General features: G+C 39.4%; 1 protein-coding gene across 3 annotated transcripts in view; it reads right to left on the bottom strand.

Annotated features, from left to right (window-relative positions):
* Positions 1-1,570: 1,570 nt before the first annotated feature.
* Positions 1,571-19,525, bottom strand: part of NDUFA12 (NADH:ubiquinone oxidoreductase subunit A12) — a 43,884-nt gene continuing 25,929 nt past the window's right edge. For 2 of the 3 annotated variants that reach the window (XM_009248120.4, XM_054527502.2), the window contains one exon: positions 1,571-1,861. In XM_009248120.4, the coding sequence (XP_009246395.1) occupies positions 1,681-1,861 (181 nt within the window). In that variant the 3' untranslated portion in view covers positions 1,571-1,680. Of the gene's footprint in view, positions 1,862-16,368; positions 16,520-19,525 lie in introns of all 3 variants that reach the window. The other variant, XM_054527501.2, reaches the window with a different exon arrangement.

Here is a 19,525-nt window from a genome sequence, read left to right on the forward strand (position 1 = left end):
TTGCCTGGGCTTCTAGATTATAAAAAAGCTAATATGCAGCCAAGGGTGAAGACCATTGTTCTAGTTCCTTCTAGATGTCCCTATACCAATAGGCAGCGTCCCACTCTATCCCTTCATTTTCATATAGGAAACCAAGGAGGTAAGCTAACTCATATAATTACCCTGCATTTCACTTATAACCCAAAAGGTATCTGAGACAGGTCTCAATCAATTCAGAAAGTTTATTTTGCTGAGGTTAAGGCTGTGCCTCTGACACAGCTTCAGGAGGTCCTGATAACATGTGCCCAAGTGGTCGGGGTACAGCTTGCTTTTAGACATTTTAGGGAGACGTGAGACACCAATCAGTATGTGTAACATGTACACTGGTTCCGTCAGGTAAGACAGGACAACCTGAGGCGGGGGCTTCCAGGTCATAAGTAGATAAGAGACAAAAGGTTGCATTCTTTTGAGTTCTTGAGCAGCCTTCCACTGAATACACAGTTTAGTCTGGCTCAGTGAATCCGGATTTTTACATAAACAATAAGGCAGAGGAAGCAATTGGATATGCATTTATCTCTAGTGAGCCTCAGAGATGACTTTGAGTTCTGTCTGTCCTTTGTCCACAAGGAATTTCAAGGAGGGAGATATGTAGCTTTTTATCTTTGTAGCTATTAATATCTTTTTTAGGGATAAAATGGGCGTCAGGTTTGCCTGACATAGTTCCCAGCTTGACTTTTCCCTTGGCTTAGTGATTTTGGGGTCCCAAGACTTATTTTCCTTTCACACACTTGATGCCTTGAGTTGAGATTTGAGAATCAAGGTTTATTCTCTCTTAAGTCATTCAATGCCCTTGGAAACAACCATCTGACTCCATAACCCTAGCATTTCTTTCCATTGCTATTAAATTGTTCCATGGTGGCTGCTAACCAGTCTCCAGGGGCCTTATCCTAAGGGGGCTCATGGATCCTGGTGACTAAAGGCAATAGACTGATAAGCTCCTTGATCACTGGAGCTGTGAGCTTTCCATCTGGCATGCAGAGAGATGTGGGCCTTTCACCCTACCCAGACACAACAACCAGTTCCAAAGATCCCGCATCATTTCCTTGAAGGTCTTTTGCCTACCTCTGGTACCAATCTGGATATTAAAGACTTTTTTATTTGTAAGCAACAAAAAAAATCTGTGACCCTAGTTAGCTTAAAACTAAGAATATATTGGAATAGAGTCTAGGATAGTTTACAGTTTAAAATGAACCATTAAAGAATCAGACTCAGGAAATAGGATATCTCTGATAACCTCCTTAGAGAGCTTCAATAAAAGCCACCCAGTTTTGATGACTTTCAGCCTTCATGTCTCTCCATTCAAGTTCCAAATTCCCATGAGAAAATCTGGCTTGGCTTAGGTCTTCCCATATAATGAGCTATGGTAGTAAGGTAGGGTCCCAAAGCACAAACAGGACCACAGAGGCTGTTTCCAGAAAAGGGAACTGTAAACCAGGCAGATATCCCAATACAAGTCTACTTCAATCACCATGTTTGGAAGCATCTATTTTGCAGTTGGAAAACAACAAAGGGCAAAAAGGCACGAAAGACATTGTTTAGTCACACAATTTTAATTGTGAATTATAGTGAATGGTAAACAGTAAAAGAGTAATTACATGAAAAGCTCCATATTTTGCATGTTTCAACTGTTCTTCATTGTCTTTACTTGTAAGGTGTTGAAGGTGGGATCCACTCCTGAATCTTCTTTCTAGTGGTAGAATAAGGTACATATTGTTCTGGGGTGCCAGTCACGTTGAATTTATGGTTTGTCCAAATGAATTTACGAGCAGTAAGTGGTTTTGTTGTTGGAGGATCATCAGTTATACTGTGAAGCCAATGATGCCTTAAAGAGGGGAAAAAACCCAAACAGTTATGAAGAGGCAGTACAGCATAGTGGAAGGACGGTTAAAAACGTAGTCCTGGAACTATTTTGTTGCTTGGGTTCAAGCCTCAACTCCATCAGTTACTAGCTGAATTCTTCTATGCCTGAGATTTTTTCCATCTGAACATCCCTACTCCTCAGGGATGGTATAAACATAAAAGGAGATAATATACATAAAGCACATAGAAAAATTCTTGTGTGTGGCAGATACTCAACAAATGTTAACTACTGTTCTCATTACTGTATTTTTTTTCTTCATTTTCTTTCTTTCTTTCTTTCAGAGACAGGGTCTCACTCTGTCACCCAGGCTGGAATGCAGTAGCACTATCATGGCTCATTGTAGCCTCGAACTCCTGGGCTCATGTGATCCTCCTACCTCAGCCTCCCACGTAGCTGACACTACAAGAGCATGCCACTATGCCTGGCTGACTTTCAGAACATTTTTGTAGAGATAGGATCTCACTATGCTGCCCAGGCTGATCTCAAACTTCTGAGCTCAAGGGATCTTCCTGCTTCAGCCTCCCAAAGTGCTGGGACTATAGGCATGAGCCACCATGCCCAGCCCTTTACTGTATCTTATCAAATCTGACACTATCCATTTTCAGACATGCCATGATTTTATCTACCTCTAAGAAAGAAAAGATACCAAATAAATTATGGCCACTACTGATTATAATACGTATCCTAATTTTAGATGTGAAAATGTATTTTAGAATTGATAAAAATACAGTATTACTATTAGGTGCTAGAGGCCGATTCCGGATTTTCAGTATGCTCAGGTTACTCTGGCTCATGAAGGTTTAGTTTAAAACCCATGAGGCTCCTGCTGAGAAAAGCCTCTGATGCACTGTAAATTCAAGCATGTGAGTGTAAACATTAGAGAATATGCAACTTGTTATATTAAAAAATTAAATCAGGGCCAGGCACAGTGGCTCATGTCTATAATCCCAGCACTTTGGGAGGACGATGTGGGAGGATCACTTGAGGCCAGAAGTTCAGGACCAGCCTGGGCAACATAGTGAGACTCTGTCTTAAGAAAAAAGCTAAATCGACCCCAAATTCATAAATATTTCAGTCATAAGTGCTTAACAATTTAAGAGGATATGTTCCAGAAATCAGACCTAAAAGCTGGATATCTGGAGTTGAAAGGGAAGAGACCAGCAATGCTGCTGCTAATGACAGGGAAAGGAGGAATCAAAGTTTGTGGGACACAGTGCGATCAAGCAGGAAGCTAAGCTGAAGGGTTTACATGGGAAAGAAGGGAAGACAGAATTTGTCCCAGCCTCTAAGACCTGGAGCTCACAAGACAGAGACGACCCTATTGGGGGAAAAGAAAATGAGAGGACAGCCACAGAACTGCAGCCCGGGGGTGGGGGAAAAGTGATTATCTAGCTGCAGAGAAAAGAACAAGAGGAGGATGTTTCAGTGGAATAACTAAAACTAAAGCTAATGAGAAAAAATTTTTGTTGCTATGTAAACCTAAGAATATTTGCTAGCAGTAATTGATAGATATAGCTAGGTAATTGACTAAAAACCAGTCTGAATAGAGATAAAATATGATTACAGTTGCTATATTTATGTCTAAAGATAATTGTATCATGATCAGCTTATACAATGAAGAATGCAGAAGGCTGTACAAGCTAGGTCAGTGTCTGTCTTACATCCTCTAAAGGAAGCTGGGGATTAGTGAAAGTGACCTGGACCAGTAAACTGTAACCATTCATATGAGCACACGAGCGCTGAAGCCCTTATGAGACCATAGTGGTGAGCCAGGCTCCACTAACCACTCAGAGGAGGGATTAGCTGTTAAAGTGAAGGCTGTCACTTATCAAGGGGCTTTATGTGAGCTTACGGCACAGCTGAAATATTTAACTTTTACCTCGTTGAGTGAGCTTAACTAAAGAAAAATTTTATTCAAAAAATTGCTGTCAAGACTCCTGAAAGTTAAAATGATATTTAAGGAACCATAGTCCCAAGCTTATGCCTATTCAGTTACTGAAGTGAGGAAGTGAAGAGCTCATGGAGAAATGGAAAATGCTCCAAAAAAATAAAAGATAATTTTTATCACAATACACAAAATCTGAAAATATTTATCCTAGCAAGCCTACATGCAAGAATCAGGGAATTAATAAACTGTACCCATTATGGCAGTTTATAAAGAATTATAAGAAACAAGGAAATGTTTATAGTCTGCTAGGCAAATATAACCCTTGTTATTTTATTATTAAATAAGGGGTAAAAAAATCATATCTTTCAGATTGCCACATCAGAGAGTTTTACTTGCAAAACAGACTCTTAGCTGGGTCTTTTTTTTTTTTTTTTTTGAGACAGAGTCTTGCTCTGTGGCGCAGGCTGGAGTGCAGTGGCAATATCTTGGCTCACTGCAACCTCTGCCTCCTAGGCTCAAGTGATTCTCCTGCCTCAGCCTCCCGAGTAGCTGGGATTACAGGCGCATGCCACCATGCCGGGCTAATTTTTTTATTTTTAGTAGAGATAGGGTTTCACCATGTTGTCCAGGCTGGTCTCGAACTCCTGGCTTCCAGTGATTCGCCCGCCTCGGCCTCCCAAAGTGCTGAAATTAAGGCGTGAGCCACTGTGCCTGGCCAGAGATACTGACTTTTAAGTTATTTTTAAAAATTTGGCCGGGTGCAGTGGCTCACACCTGTAATCCCAGCACTTTGGGAGGCCGAGGCAGGCAGATCACTGGAGGCCAGAAGTTTGACACCAGCCTGGCCAACATGGCAAAACCCCATCTCTACTAAAAATAGAAAAATCAGCCAAGGAGTTGTGACATGCGCCTGTAATCCCGGCTACTTAGGAGGCTGAGGCATGAGAATCACTTGAGCCGGGGAGGTGAAGTTGCAGTGAGCTGAGATCTTGCCACTACACTCCAGCCTGTGCCACAGAGTGAGACTCTGTCTCAAAATAAATAAATAAGCAAATAAGCCAACACACTAACTGCATTGTTTAGAAAACTGTGTTGTAGTTGGCATTAGACTCACTTCAATTTTATATCCCAGTTATTAAAGGACAAAATATAAAATTATATATACTTGATAAAGTCAGTGAGACTGCAAATAAGGAGACTAGGAGAAAGGAAAAAGATTACAAATACAAAAGAGAAGACAATTTATAGTGAAAAAATATTACATTGGGGGAAAAGTCAGTACTCAAATATATTGAAGTTATATCAAAATAACTGGAAAACAAAGATATTAAATCATAATTACATAATCTCCTCTACCAAAAAAATTATTTTAACTTTTGGGAATGAAGCTTAAACTTGCAACAGAACTCCAACAGAAGTAATCCCATAAATGGTTAATCCTATTTTCAGTTGTACAAGAAGAAAGTGTGTCTAAGAACAGGAGACGGAGATTTTCCCCTTCTTTAAAAAAAAACATGCTGCTTCACTTATATAACCCCTCAGTTTGAGGATGTGAGCCACTCAAAGTGGAAAACAGAGGCATTTATTTGTGAAGAAAAACCAAAATAGCCTAAAAGGAAATTTAAGGAATAAAAACATACATACAATATAAAATACATTTTTAAAAAACCATTGCATATGAAAACACTCCTAAAGAATGTTTTGTATTAATAACAAAGATAAGTAAGTTTAAGGTTCTTTTAGAAAATTGCCAGAAATAAAACATCACCAAATAACAGCCAACAACAACAATGCAGACAAGTTTTTTCCTTAATTGATACATAACATTTTACATATTTGCGGGGGTACATTTGATATTTTGTTACATGCACAGAATGTGTGCTGATCAAGTCAGGTCTCTGAGGTATCTTCATCACTTTGAGTATTTGTTATTTCTGTGTTGGAAGCAATTCAAGTCCTCTCTTCTAGCTACTTTGAAATATACAATACTGTTTTGACTCTTTCTTCCTGGATAACATACATGATCAAGTTAGGGAATCAAAGACTGCAGTGGTGTCATCACAACTCATTGCAGCCTCAAACACCTGGGCTCAAGTGATCCTCCTGCCTCGGCCTCCCAAGCAGCTAGGACTACAGGTACACACCACCACACCTTGCTAATTTTAAAATATTTTGTAGGCCGGGCACGGTGGCTCACGCCTGTAATCCTAGCACTTTGGGAGGCCGAGGCAGCGGATCACGAGTTCAGGAGATCAAGACCATCCTGGCTAACACAGTGAAACCCCGTTTCTACTAAAAATACAAAAAAAATTAGCCAGGCATGGTGGTGGGTGCCTGTAGTCCCAGCTACTCGGGAGGCGGAGGCAGGAGAATGGCGTGAACCCGGGAGGCGGAGCTTGCAGTGAGCTGAGATCACGCCAGCGCACTCCAGCCTGGGTGACAGAGCGAGACTCAGTCTCAAAAAAAAAAAAAAAAGAAAAGAAAATTTTTTTTCTAGAGATGTGGTCTTTATGTTGCCCAGGCAGGCTGGTCTCAAACTCCTGGTCTCAAGCAATCCTCCTCTTTCAACTTCCCAAGGTGCTGGGATTACAGGCTGGCTTCTGACCATATTGTTCATGTTTCAGATATTTTCACTTAGTATCACTCAGACTAGAAATGCCAAAGATTTTTTATTTTTGTTTCTTTATTTTTTTAAGACAGAGTCTTGCTCTGCAGCCCAGGCTGGAGTACAATGGTACAATCTTGGCTCACTGCAACCTCTGCCTCCTGGGTTGAAGCAATTCAGCCTCCGAAAGAGCTGGGATTACAGGCACACACCACCACACCTGGCTAATTTTTGTATTTTTAGTAGAGACGAGGTTTCACCATGTTGTTTGTCCAGGATGGTCTCGAGCTCCTGGGCTTGAGGGATCTACCTGCATCAGCCTTCCAAAATGCTGGGATTACAGGTGAGCCACTGCACCCGGCCTAGAAATGCCAAACATTTTTCAATTTTTCAAAAAATAAATATGAAAGACTAAGGAAAAACTCCAGAATGTTTTTTGAAGTAAAAATATTCATCATACTAAAACTGTTAGTCCATCTCACTTAGTTTATTTCACTTATTTAACACTCATCAAAGTATTCTAAAGTCTAGGAAACAGGATTACAACGACTTTCCCAAGGTCCCACATGATGTATGTTACAGACCTGAGGCTTGAACACAGTCTCCTAATGGTTGAATCAAGAACCTTTTGATTAGAAATTTAACTTTCAATCAATAGATGAAACTGGATTGGGATTAAAGTTTCCAAAAAACCCCTAAGATCCATCTGACCCCAGGATGGGACTGATACATTTAACAAATTTAAAAACCAAACATGGTTCATTATAAGACGGCAATTCAAACCTTGTTAGTGCACTATATTTAATTAAGTGAAATCTGAATGAAAATCCCAATGGGGTTCTTCTTAGAGTTTGACAATATGATTGTAAGCTTCAGTTAAAAGTTTATCCAAGAAAATTTTGAAAACTCAGAACAATCAGAAAGGCTGGCACTGGCATTATCAGACATTAAATGAATGTCTCAAACATTAGAATGCTGTAACAACTGACACAAAAGTACAATAAGAAAGTAGAAAAAAATCCCCCAAACAGACTAAAATGTATATAAGGTGAAACTGGCATTTCAAATCATTAAGTAAAAATTTCTCAACAAATTATGCTAGGACGATTTTGTTGGGGAAAAAAAAAAAAAACACCATAAGGTATAAGTTGAGAGGAGTGTAAAAAAAGATAAATAAACAAACAAAACAAAAGAAAAAAGTTAGATTTCCCAAGTCATCGGTGATTCCAGATAGATTAATAATGCTCAGGGCCAGGCACAGTGACTCACACCTGCTATCCCATGGGATGCCACAGCAGGAGGATCACTTGAAGTCAAGAGTTTGAGACCACCCTGGGCAGCATAGTGAGACCCCCATCTTGACAAAATAATTTTTGAAAATTTAGCCAGGCATGTGGCACCTGTAGTGCCAGCTACTCAGGAAGCTGAGGTGGGAGGATTGCTTGAACCCAGGAAACAGAGGCTGCAGTGAACCATGTCCTGCCACTGCACTCCAGCCTGGATGATAGAGCAAGACTGTTTCTAAATAAATAAATAAATAATTAATAATAATGCTCAGATACAAAATGAATATTTATAATCATAGAATATATTGATATTCATAGACTATGAAGGACCACTTGTAAAATTATTGTCAAAGGTAAAAAGCCATAAAAAGAAAAAAAGCTGATAGATCTTACTATGTAAAAATTGAAAAAATTATACAACATTGATGAAAGAAATTGAAGAGGACACCAAAAAATGGAAATATATCTCAAGTTCATGGACTGGAAGAATCCATATTGTTAAAATGTCCATACTACCCAAAGCAATCTACAGATTCAATGCAATCCCTGTCAAAATACCAATCACTTTCTTCACAAAAATAGAAAAAAAAACCCAATCCTAAAATATATATGGAACCACAAAAGACCCAGAATAGCCAAAGCTGTCCTAAACAAAAAGAACAAAACTGGAGAAGTCACATTACACTGACTTCAAATTATACTAGAGAGAGGCTGGGTGTGGTAGCTCATGCCTGTAATCTCAGCACTTTGGGAGGCTGAGGTGGGTGGATCACTTGAGGTCAGGGGTTTGAGACCAGCCTCACCAACATAGTGAAACCCCATCTCTACTAAAAAATACAAAAATCAGCAAGTGTGGTGGCGCATGCCTGTAATCCCAGCTACTTGGGAGGCTGAGGCAGGAGAATCGCTTGAACCCAGGAGGTGGACACTACAGTGAGCTGAGATCACACCACTGCACTCCAGCCTGGAACAGTAGAGTGAGACTCCATCTCAAAAAAACAAAACAAAACAAATCTTAAAAAAATTATACTACAGAGCTATGGTAACCAAAACAGCATTTTCGCCAAAGGTGCCAAAAACATACACTGGGGAAAAGGCAAACTGGACATCCACATGCAGAAGAACGAAATTAGATTCCTATTTTTCACTGTATTTTACAAAAATCAAATCAAAATGGATTAAAGACTTAAATCTAAGACCTTAAACTATGAAACTACTACAAGAAAACATTGGGAAAACTCTCCAAGAAATTGGTCTGGGTAAAAATTTCTTGAGTAATAACCTACAAGCACAGACAACCAAAGAAAAAATGGGCAAATGAGATCACATCAAGTAAAAACCTTCTGCACAGCAAAGCAAACAATCATTGAAGTGAAGAGACAACCCACAGAATGAGAGAAAATATTTGCAAATTACCCATCTAACAAGGGATTAATAATCAGATTATGTAAGGAGCTCAGACAACTCTACAGGACAAAAATCTAATAATCTGATTAAAAAATGGGAAAAAGATTTGAATAGACATTTCTCAAAAGAAGACAAACAAATGGCAAATAGACATATGAGAAAGTGTTCAACATAACTGATCATCAGATAAATGCAAATCAAACTTACAATGAGGCTACTCTGGGCACACTGCCTATGGGGTAGCTCTGGTCCACAAGGAGCAGTAAAAAAACCTACAATGAGATATCATTCTCATCCCAGTTAAAATGGCTTTTATACAAAAGACAGGCAATAATAAATGCTGGGAGGATATGGAGAAAAGGGACCCCTCAAACACTGTTGGTGGGAATGGAAGTTGGTGCAACCATTATAGAGAACAGTTAGGAAGTTCCTCAAAAAACTAAAAATTGAGCTACCATATGATCCAGCAATCCTGCTGCTGGGTATAACCTAAATGAAAGGAAATCAGTATATTGAAGAGACTTTTGCACTCCCATGTTTGTTGCACCATTGTTCACAACAGCCAAAATTGGGAAGCAACCTAAGTGTCTCCCAACAGATGAATGAGTAAAGAAAATGTGATACTTAAATACAATGGGGTACTATTCAGCCATAAAAAAGAACAACATCCTGTCATTAGTAACAACATGGATGGAACTGGAGATCATTATGTTAAGTGAAATAAGCCAGGTACAGAAAGACAAACATTGCATGTTCTCATTTATTTGTGATACCTAAAAATCAAAACAATTGAACTCATGGAGATACAGAGTAGAAGAATGATTACCAGAGGCTGGGAAGGGTAGTGGGGTTGGTTTGGGGATTAGGGGGAGGTAGGGATGGTTAATGGGTATAAAAAAAAAGTTAGAAAGAATGAATAAGACCTAGTATTTGACAGCACAACACAGTGACTATAGTCTATAATAACTTAATTGTACATTTTAAAACAACTAAGAGTATAATTGGATTGTTTGTAACACGAAGGACAAATGCTTGAAGGGATGGGTACCCCATTTTCCATGATGTGATGATCACATATTGCATGCCTGTATCAAAACATCTCACCCCATAATATATACACCTACTATGTACCCAAAAAATTAAAATTGTTTTTAAAATTGAAAAGTGTATGTCCTAAAACACTATAAACAGGATTAAAGACTATAAGAAACAGGGGAAAATATTTGTAATATACAGAAAAAAGGTTCATCTATCATTACAAATCAGAGAAAGTCAAATATCCAATAGAAAACTGGATAAAAAATATTAAGAGATGTCAACAAAGAAAAAATTATAGTGGCAAACAATGAAGTTTAATCAAGGCAATGCATATTAAGGTATAATTTTTTACTTGCTAAATTGGCGAAGATTTTAAAAAATAAAACCCAGAATCAGTGAACTTAAAGAGAAATCAATACTCATATACTATTGAATATATTTATCCTGAGAATATAAATTGGTATAGCCCTTCTAGAAGGCAATTTGGCAGCAGGTATCAAAAACTTATAAAACATGTATACTCCTGGTGGAACCATTTCCATTTAAGGAAATGAGGATATGAATACTCATGTACAAGGATATTTATCAGAGCTTTATTTATAACAGTGAAAGAATGGAAAGAACAAAACCAAAAATAAATGGAATAGCTCATGGCATATCCATATGATGGAAGACTAAGGCATTATTAACATTTATGCTATAGAGAATATTTTGGCCAGGTATGGTGCCTCACACCTGTAATCCTAGCACTTCTGGAGGCCAGGTGGGAGGATCGCTTGAGGCCATGAGTTCGAGACCAGCCCAGGCAACATGAGACCCCATGTCTACAAAAAATGCAAAAATTAGCCAGGCATGGTGGCAGGCACCTGTAGTCCTAGCTACTTGGGAGGCTGAGGCAAGGATCACATGAGCCCAGGAGTTCAAGGCTGCAGAAAGCCATGATCATGCCTGGACAGCGGGGGATCCCATTTCTAAAAAAACAGAAGAGAGAGAGAGACAGAGAATATTTTATGACTTGAGGAAATGTTCACCATATATAAGTTTTAAAAGCAGGTTATTTGCCTAATGTATTTAATACTTATAGACAGCATTTATAAGTCATGGGCACTAATCTATACACTTTACAAATATTAACCTATTTGATCCTTATAACAATTCTAGTGATAAATATTATTATCCAAATATAGTAAGTGAGAAAACCAGGCTGCCAAAAGTTAAAATAACTTGCAAACCCAGGCTACTTCTTCAAAAAGCTCAATTACATTAATAACAAAAACAAAAGAATATATAATAGCATAAAAATCGAGGAGATAAGAATAATAAACAGTTGTACCTAGTATCTACGGGGGATTGATTCCAGGACACCCTGTGGATGCCAAAATCCACAAATGATCATTTGTGGATATGCAAATGTAGCATTTGCATATAATTTATGCACAACCTCCTGTATACTTTAAATCATCTCCAGGTTTCTTATAATGCCTAATATGATGTCTGCATATCACTTCATTCATGTGGATTCAACATAATACTCGGCACTCAGCAAATCCAAGTTTTGCTTTTTGGAACTTTGTGAACGTTTTTCTGATATAATTTCCATCTAATGTTGGTTTAATCCATGGATGCAGAACCCACAGATACTGAAGGTCAAATGTATATCAAAATGTTAATCGCAGTGGTTTCTACCAATAGCACTGGTGGGATAACAGGCTATTCTTATTTCTTTTGTTATTTTTTGAATTTTCTATAATGAACATGCTGAGCAGTTCCTCATTCACCAAGAGTAATACATAGTTTATTTCCACATCCCACATATGGAATTTTCCAACAAGGCATCTTTGTAAAATGTTAGAATCAATATTAAATGAAGCAATGAATACTCAGTGAAATGTGTTAAATAAAAGCTGAGTTTTAAAAATCGAAACAATCTTGTCTTCTGCTTATAATGAACACATTTTAACAGATAAAGGGTATAAAGAAAAGTAACATTCTGTAACTTAAGAGAAACTACCTAATTAATGCAGTTTGTAGTTTCTTAGAACACAGTCTCCTAATATTCTGATTTTTCTGGAGCAGAAAATAAACATTAGGAAGGACTTACTCTGAAGAAAATATTACCTGCCATTGACAGCTAGCAATTTATTTAGAGAAATAATATTTTAAAAGACTATAACAGGCTAGGCACAGTGGCTGTCACATATAATCCCAGTGCTTTGGGAGGCCAAGGTTGGAGGATCACTTGAGGCCAGGAGTTTGACACCTTCTCTCTCAAAAACAAAAACATTAGCTGGGTGTGGTGGCATGCACCTATACTACCAGCTACTCAGGAAGCTGAGGCAGAAGGATGGCTTGAGCCCAGGATTTTGAGGTTGCAGTGAGTTATGATCACGGCACTACACTTGGCCTGGGTGACAGAGCAAGACCTTGTCTCAAAAAAAAAACACCCCTCCACCCCTGCCCCAAAAAACCCACAAAACTGTAACAAATGAATCAGTGGGTCAAAGTACTAAAAAGGACAGGTTGAAATTGCAATGTAATTCAGAGGTAAATCTAGTTTCAAATTCATTACAAGCTATAAAGAAGTAGCAGAAGATGCCATTTTTGGATCAGCTAAAGTGAAGAAAACTGATTATCATACCCAAAAAATAATGTTTGTTTCAAGTAAAATGTATATGTACATCCATTCATTCAACAAATATTTATTGCAGAAATACTATGTGGTAGGCACTGTTCCAACATGGTATTTGGGGAAACATACAATAAATTAAATAATATAAAAAAATGTTAAGCAGAGGTAGGTAAGTGCCACCAAGGAAAAAACCAGAGCAGGGGAAGAGTGTGGAGTATGAGAAGGAACAGGGCTCTTATAGACTAGATCACCTGAAGAGCCACTGGATGGGCACTTGAATAAAGTGAAGGTGTGTGAGCCATGCCAAATCTGGGGAAACAGCTAGTGCAGAGACTGAGTTGGGAGTATGCTCACTGTTCAAGGAAAAGCAAGAAGGCCAATGTGGCCAAGTCAGAGTCAACAGGGCTGTGACCAGGACAGCGCATGCAGACTGTGATCACATAACGCCTTGCAGACCATGGAAGGAGATGGGGTTTTTACTCTCACTGTGATGGGAAGCCACTGGGTCATTCTGAGGAGAGACTTGATGTGATCTGATTTACATTTAAAAATAGGCGCTCTCATCACTTAGCATGTTGGGAACGCTAGTGCACTGCAAGAATGTTATCAAACCAGTTGGGAGGTGACTGTAGATGTCCAGGCAAGAGATAATTGTGCCTTGGACTAGGGTAACAGTCATAGAGGCAGTGATGAGATGTGGGATATATGGAGAAATGAAAGCAGTATGAACTTGCTAACACACTGGACATTAGAGAATTAGACTGGGGGATGACACTGAAGTTTTGGGCTTGAGTAAACAAGAGTCATTTAAGTGCTTAGGAACATTTTGCTTGATAGGTTAATCTGCCTATGCACTGGGGATTTGAAGAATTGAAAAAAATCAAATATCAAATATGTTCAATTTATAAATGTGACCTAAAATGCTTAAAGAGATGTATTAACTAAATTTGCAAATGGGTATTACTGTTTAGGACAATGTAATCCTTTCCATTAGAGTTTATCAAACATTCATCAAAGAACAAGAGAAAATGATTGTTCCTTATTTTTATGCAAAAAGTAATTCAATTTACTAATCTTTTTATCTATTTATAAATTGAACCTCAAGAATGAAAAACAATTAGGTTTTTAAATTTGTAACTATAATAAATAGTATATTAATTTTAAATCCAAATTGCCCAACAATCCTCTCTAAATACAAAAGCCCCACAGAAACTAAAACACTCGAATTGACACAGTATTTAGTGAGACAGGAAAAATGTCTGTGACATATTAATTGAGGGGAGGGAGAAGCAAGTCAGAAAATGTTGTATACATTATGTGAGAAATGTGTAGGTATATTGTTATTTATAATAATAAGCTTTCTTCTAAAGAAGGTGTGACCAATAAACTACAATCAGTTTTTCACACTGTGGTCTTTAAAAAACATTCCTTTGTGGAGTCCCAGCTACTTGGGAGGCTGAGGCAGAGGGGATGCTTGAGCCCAGGAGTTCAAGCCTGTAGTGTGCTATGATTGCACCTGTGAATAGCTCCTGCAATCTATCCTCGGCAACATAGCAAGACCCCACCTCTAAAACAAACATCCCCAAAACATTCTTTCTCTACCCAAAAGCAGACCCTCAAATAGTTGTTGAATCAGTGAATAAAATATTAACAGTATTGCTTCTGGGCCAAAGAATTGTTTCTACCTCATATTAATTATATTTCTCCGGATTTCCAAATTTTCTATAGCAATTGTATATTCTTATAATCAGAAAAAATCTTTTAATGGTGATTATAAGGGTTGTTTTAATAACATGAAAAATTGCTTATAATATTGATGGAAAAAAGCAAGTAAAATGGAGTATGGTTATGAACATAACTACACAGAAAGGATTAAAAAGGGACCGGGTGAGGTGGCTTACACCTGTAATCCCAGCACTTTGGAAGGCCGAGGCAGGCGGATCACATGAGGCCAGGAGTTTGAGACCAGCCAGGCTAACATGGAGAAACCCCACCCCTATAAAAAAAAATACAAAAATTAGCCGGGTATGGTCATGGGCACCTGTAATCCCAGCTACCCAGGTGGCAGAGGCACAAGAATTGCTTGAACCTGGGAGGTGGAGGATGCAGTGAGCTGAGGTCATGCCACTGCACTCCAGCCTGGGTGACAGAGAGCAAGACCCTGTCTCAAAAAAAAAAAAAGGATTAATGGAACTATGTCCAATATTGACAGTGCATGTCTACTAGGGGCTATGTGGATCACTCTCCTTTGCTAGAATGTTTAAACTTCTGATCTCTCCTCATTTCTTTCAACAACAGATTCTATGTAGATCCAATGAATTTCATATTGCCAAATCACATGGACATTTTTCTGTCATCATCTTCCTCAACCTCTTGGCAACAATCAATACAACGAGGCTTCCCTGGCTGAAATACTCCTCTTTCTTCCCTTTCCTCCTACCTTGCTAGCTACTTACCTTGTTCTTTGCTGGTTTGGCAGGTTTGACCATTGTCCTAAGCTCGATTTGTGTATCCAGCTGTTTACTTGATATATATCTAATCATGTAGATTTCCTCAACAGGTATCACACACTTACTATGTCCAAAAAGAGGCTTCTGATTCTAATTCTCCACCCCTACCAACCTGCCCTTCTACAAGTCTTCTCATCTCAGTGAATAGTCCCAGCATTATGGTACCAACCACTCAGGCCCCAAACCTATGAATCATCCTTGATTCTTCTCTATCACCTCCATGTAATAGCCCTCACCTGCCACCCTGTTTCTCTACAAAGGCTTCTAGAACACATCATGCCAAATGAAAAACAGCTGACCACCACGATGTTAAGCATCTTAAACAAATTAACCTTTCGAAGGCAAAACCATTTATTAATTTTTCCCTGGCCACAGAAAAATTTTCAGGGACAAAATTATTTTCTGTTAAAAAAAAAAAAAAAAGAAACCCTTTACCATACGCTATTATTTTTTAAATGATGTATTTATGTATTACTTCGTAAATTAATTTTAATAAGAAAAATCAATGTACAAGGAGAGACTAGTGTAACTACGCTGAGAAAGACATGTTACTAAGAAATGAACAGAAAGTGCCACCAAGTGGGAAAACGGTATACATGCAATAGAGAAAAATCTAACCAAGCCATGTCTTGCTTTTTTTTTTAACTTGCTTCAAAGGACTTCAAGGTTCCAATACTTCAAACCACAAAAAGCACATCTTTATTTCTTCTGATACAAGTGAAAACAATAATTTTATACAGCCATGCATGAAATAGCCCAAACTTTCTACTTTTCTACACTAATTCTATATAAACGCTAACTACCATAACAATGAAAATGAAGACTTCTGTGTGTTACTGTATAGACGGTGGCAATTAGATAACTTCAGAATGAAACTGAAAGCAATAAAATTGGCATTGAACAAAATAAAGACAAGAACAAGAGAAAAAAAAAGAAAGAAAAAGTAGTATAGAATAGTACTTGAGCTGGGCATGGTGGTTCACACCTGTAATGTCAACACTTTGGGAGGCCAAGGCAGGTAGATAGCTTGAGCCCAGGAGTTTGAGACCAGCCTAGGCAACATGGCAAAACTCTGTCTCTACTAAATACACACATACATACGTACAAACAGTAGCCGGGCATGGTGGCCTGTGCCTGTAGCCCCAGCTACTCCGGGGGCTGAGGCAGGAGGATGGCTTGAGCTCAGGAGGTCGAGGCTGCAGTAAGCCAAGATTGTATCACTGAAATCCAGCCTGGGTGATAGACCGAGACGCTGCCTCAAAATAAAATAAAATGTTATTTGTTATCTACTTAAATACTTTCAGAGTATTCTACTCAATCAAATTAAATTCCTGAAGAAGAAATTAATATCTTGTTGCTGATCCCATAAGAGAATAAAACATATAGGAAAATGAAGGTACTGTAAAAAAAGACACTAAATTAGAACACAGTATTAGTACTAGTATTCATTAAGTGCCTATAACCTACAAGAGAACAAAGACCATACATATTTCACTCACCACTGTGAATATATAAACCCATCAAGGCCTGACATATAGGGGGGTGCTCAATATATATTTGCTGAATGAATCAAGTTTGTAAGCAGACTGTGTTAGGTTCTAGGCAATCCCTGTTTCTTATTTTCAAGGCACGTGTAGCTCAACTGCCCATCCGAGAAGTTTGTACCACCATCTTTTGTTTTTGTACTGGTGGACTTAGCAGCCTTTACTGGTGGCTGGTAGATTCAAAGAAGTGAAGGCCTTTAGACCAGAGAGATAAAATGAGCTCACTTTTCCACAAGATTTCTAATGTTTCCCATAAGATTAGAGAACATTAAATGAAACAGAGAAGCTGACTAAAATTCTATCCAAAACACTAATGTCTCTAAGGAAAATCTTGCCCTAGGTGAGATTATGCAGCTACTGAACAGACTCATAAGACTATCATAGGCCACACTTGGCACCTGAGAACTCAGGACAGAGGACAGGAATCACAGCTTGCCAGCTGGGCAGCATCAGATGTTCCTCTCCCTGGGAGTCTGTGCAGTTGTTCATGCAAGTGACAGCTCACCCAGCCGTCCAGAAGCTATTTTTTCTTTTTTTTTTTTTTGAGACGCAGTCTCTCTGTTGCCCAGGCTGGAGTGCAGTGGTGTGATCTCGGCTCACTGCAAGCTCCGCTTCCCAGGTTCACGCCAGTCTCCTGCCTCAGCCTCCTGAGTAGCTGGGACTACAGGCGCCTGCCACTAGGCCTGGCTAATTTTTTTTTGTAGTTTTAGTGGAGACGAGGTTTCACTGTGTTAGCCAAGATGGTCTCGATCTCCTGACCTTCGTGATCTGCCGGCTTTGGCCTCCCAAAGTGCTGTGTGTGAGCCACTGTGCCCAGCCCAGAAGCTATTTTCTTTAACTCCCTAGATGACACAGCTCAGGCTCAAGGGAGATGAGAGCATCATGAGGCAGGTGCAGGAGCTGCCCTAACTTCAAAGCTTTATGCTCCACCAGAGCCAACGTCTCTAATAACTCCAAAGGCATAGCTTCAGGATTCGCTTTCCCACAGGGTCATGCCAGTTCTCAGAGCAGCAGCACTCACCAGGCATTTCTAATTCCTCTCAATCCAGAGGCAATTTCCCAATCAGAAGTCGATTTTATATTGCAATACTGTTAATACAATTTTATCTGGTTTCCAGGATAACAGAGCTAGGCATTTAACTGAAGGTCATATTCTCCTAACTCTTAATTTATAAAGTTAAGTTGAATACTACACTAGATAAAATCAAACCAAAATCCTATCTCCAGCACCAATTTTTATCCTAACCAACAGGCTAGTTTTCAGCTATCTACTCACCTTCTCACGTGGTCGTCTATTTAGCTTCTCATACTAAATGTAGACTACCTCTTCTAAACCTGCTCCCCCTACTCCACTCTTCTCTATCTCAGTAACTGTACCTCCAGCAGTTCAGGCCAAAAATCTTGAAGTCATCCTTGACTGTTTTTTCTCTCAAAAGCCAGTCAGCAAATCCTGCTGACCCCATCTTACTTGGCACCCTCTAAGAGGGCCTCCAATGATCACTGCCTCCTGGTATTCACACCCTTGTATAATACCCTCATCTTAAGTGTGGCTGGACTAATTGACTTGCTTCTAATAAATAGAGAGCTGAAGTATGGGATATCACTTCCTAGATGAGGTTTAAAAAGACTGTGCCTTCCACCTTGGTCTGGGGAAGCCAGATGCCATGTCAAGAGGTGGCCTGTGCAGAGGTCTACTGAGTGAGCTGGGGAGCAAATCTTCTGAGGTCTGTCTACAGCCACATGAGTAAGTGTGGCAGTGGGTCCTTCCCAAGTCAAACCTTGAGAGCACAACAGCCTCAGAGAAGATCTCAATTGTAACCTTGTGAGACTCTGAGCCTGAGGCACCCAGCTAAGCTACACTCAAATTGCTGTGAGATAATATTTACTGTCTTAAGCTAAGTTTGGGATAACTTGTTCCACAGTATAGACAACTAATACGATCCCAAATCTCACAACCTGCATCACTAGCACCCTAGTCCAACCCCATCAACAGCCTAGGCCATGACTTACAGCAGCTTCTTAAGTGAGTAGCCTGCTTCCACACTTGCCTTGCCCCCTTCCTTTATTCTTCACAGCAACCACAGAGATGCTTTAAAAATGTAAATCAGAGTGCAAAAGTCATTAAGTGGGCCTGAGGAATGTAGACATCTGCACTTGGTATGTGAGGGAGAATGTTGCGGTAGCCCAGCAAGATGTGTCAGAGCCTTTGTGGGGAGAAGGGCCTGTCCACACAAGGAGAGGGGAGGGTGGCAAGCTGGTTTGGGGTGCTGGAGGCAAACTGGGGTAAGGAGGAAGTCCAGTGGGGGAGGGGGGATCAGAGGGCAGCAATGGGAACTTAGTTACAGTGGAATTGATCAAATAACTATATTAAGAAAAAAACCAGCTATAAATGTGGAAAGGGAGAAAACTGGAGTGTAACCTGTAGTGCTGGACTGCTGTCAGTGGTACTGGTGGGGACACACAATCACTACACAGGTTTCCTAGCTTGTCCACTGAGAAGGCCTGGGAGCACTGACATTCCAATAATGATGAGCACATCTGACATTCATTCATATCTTAGTTTCTAATACCACTCTCCACTAAAAAACAAGCCAACGGCTGGGTGTGGTGGCTCATGCCTGTAATCCCAGCACTTTGGGAGGCCGAGGTGGGTCAATCACCTGAGGTTGGGAGTTCGAGACCAGCCTGACCAACATGGAGAAACCCTGTCTCTACTAA

Source organism: Pongo abelii, chromosome 10 (genome assembly GCF_028885655.2).
Source record: "Pongo abelii isolate AG06213 chromosome 10, NHGRI_mPonAbe1-v2.0_pri, whole genome shotgun sequence".
NCBI lineage: Eukaryota > Metazoa > Chordata > Mammalia > Primates > Hominidae > Pongo > Pongo abelii.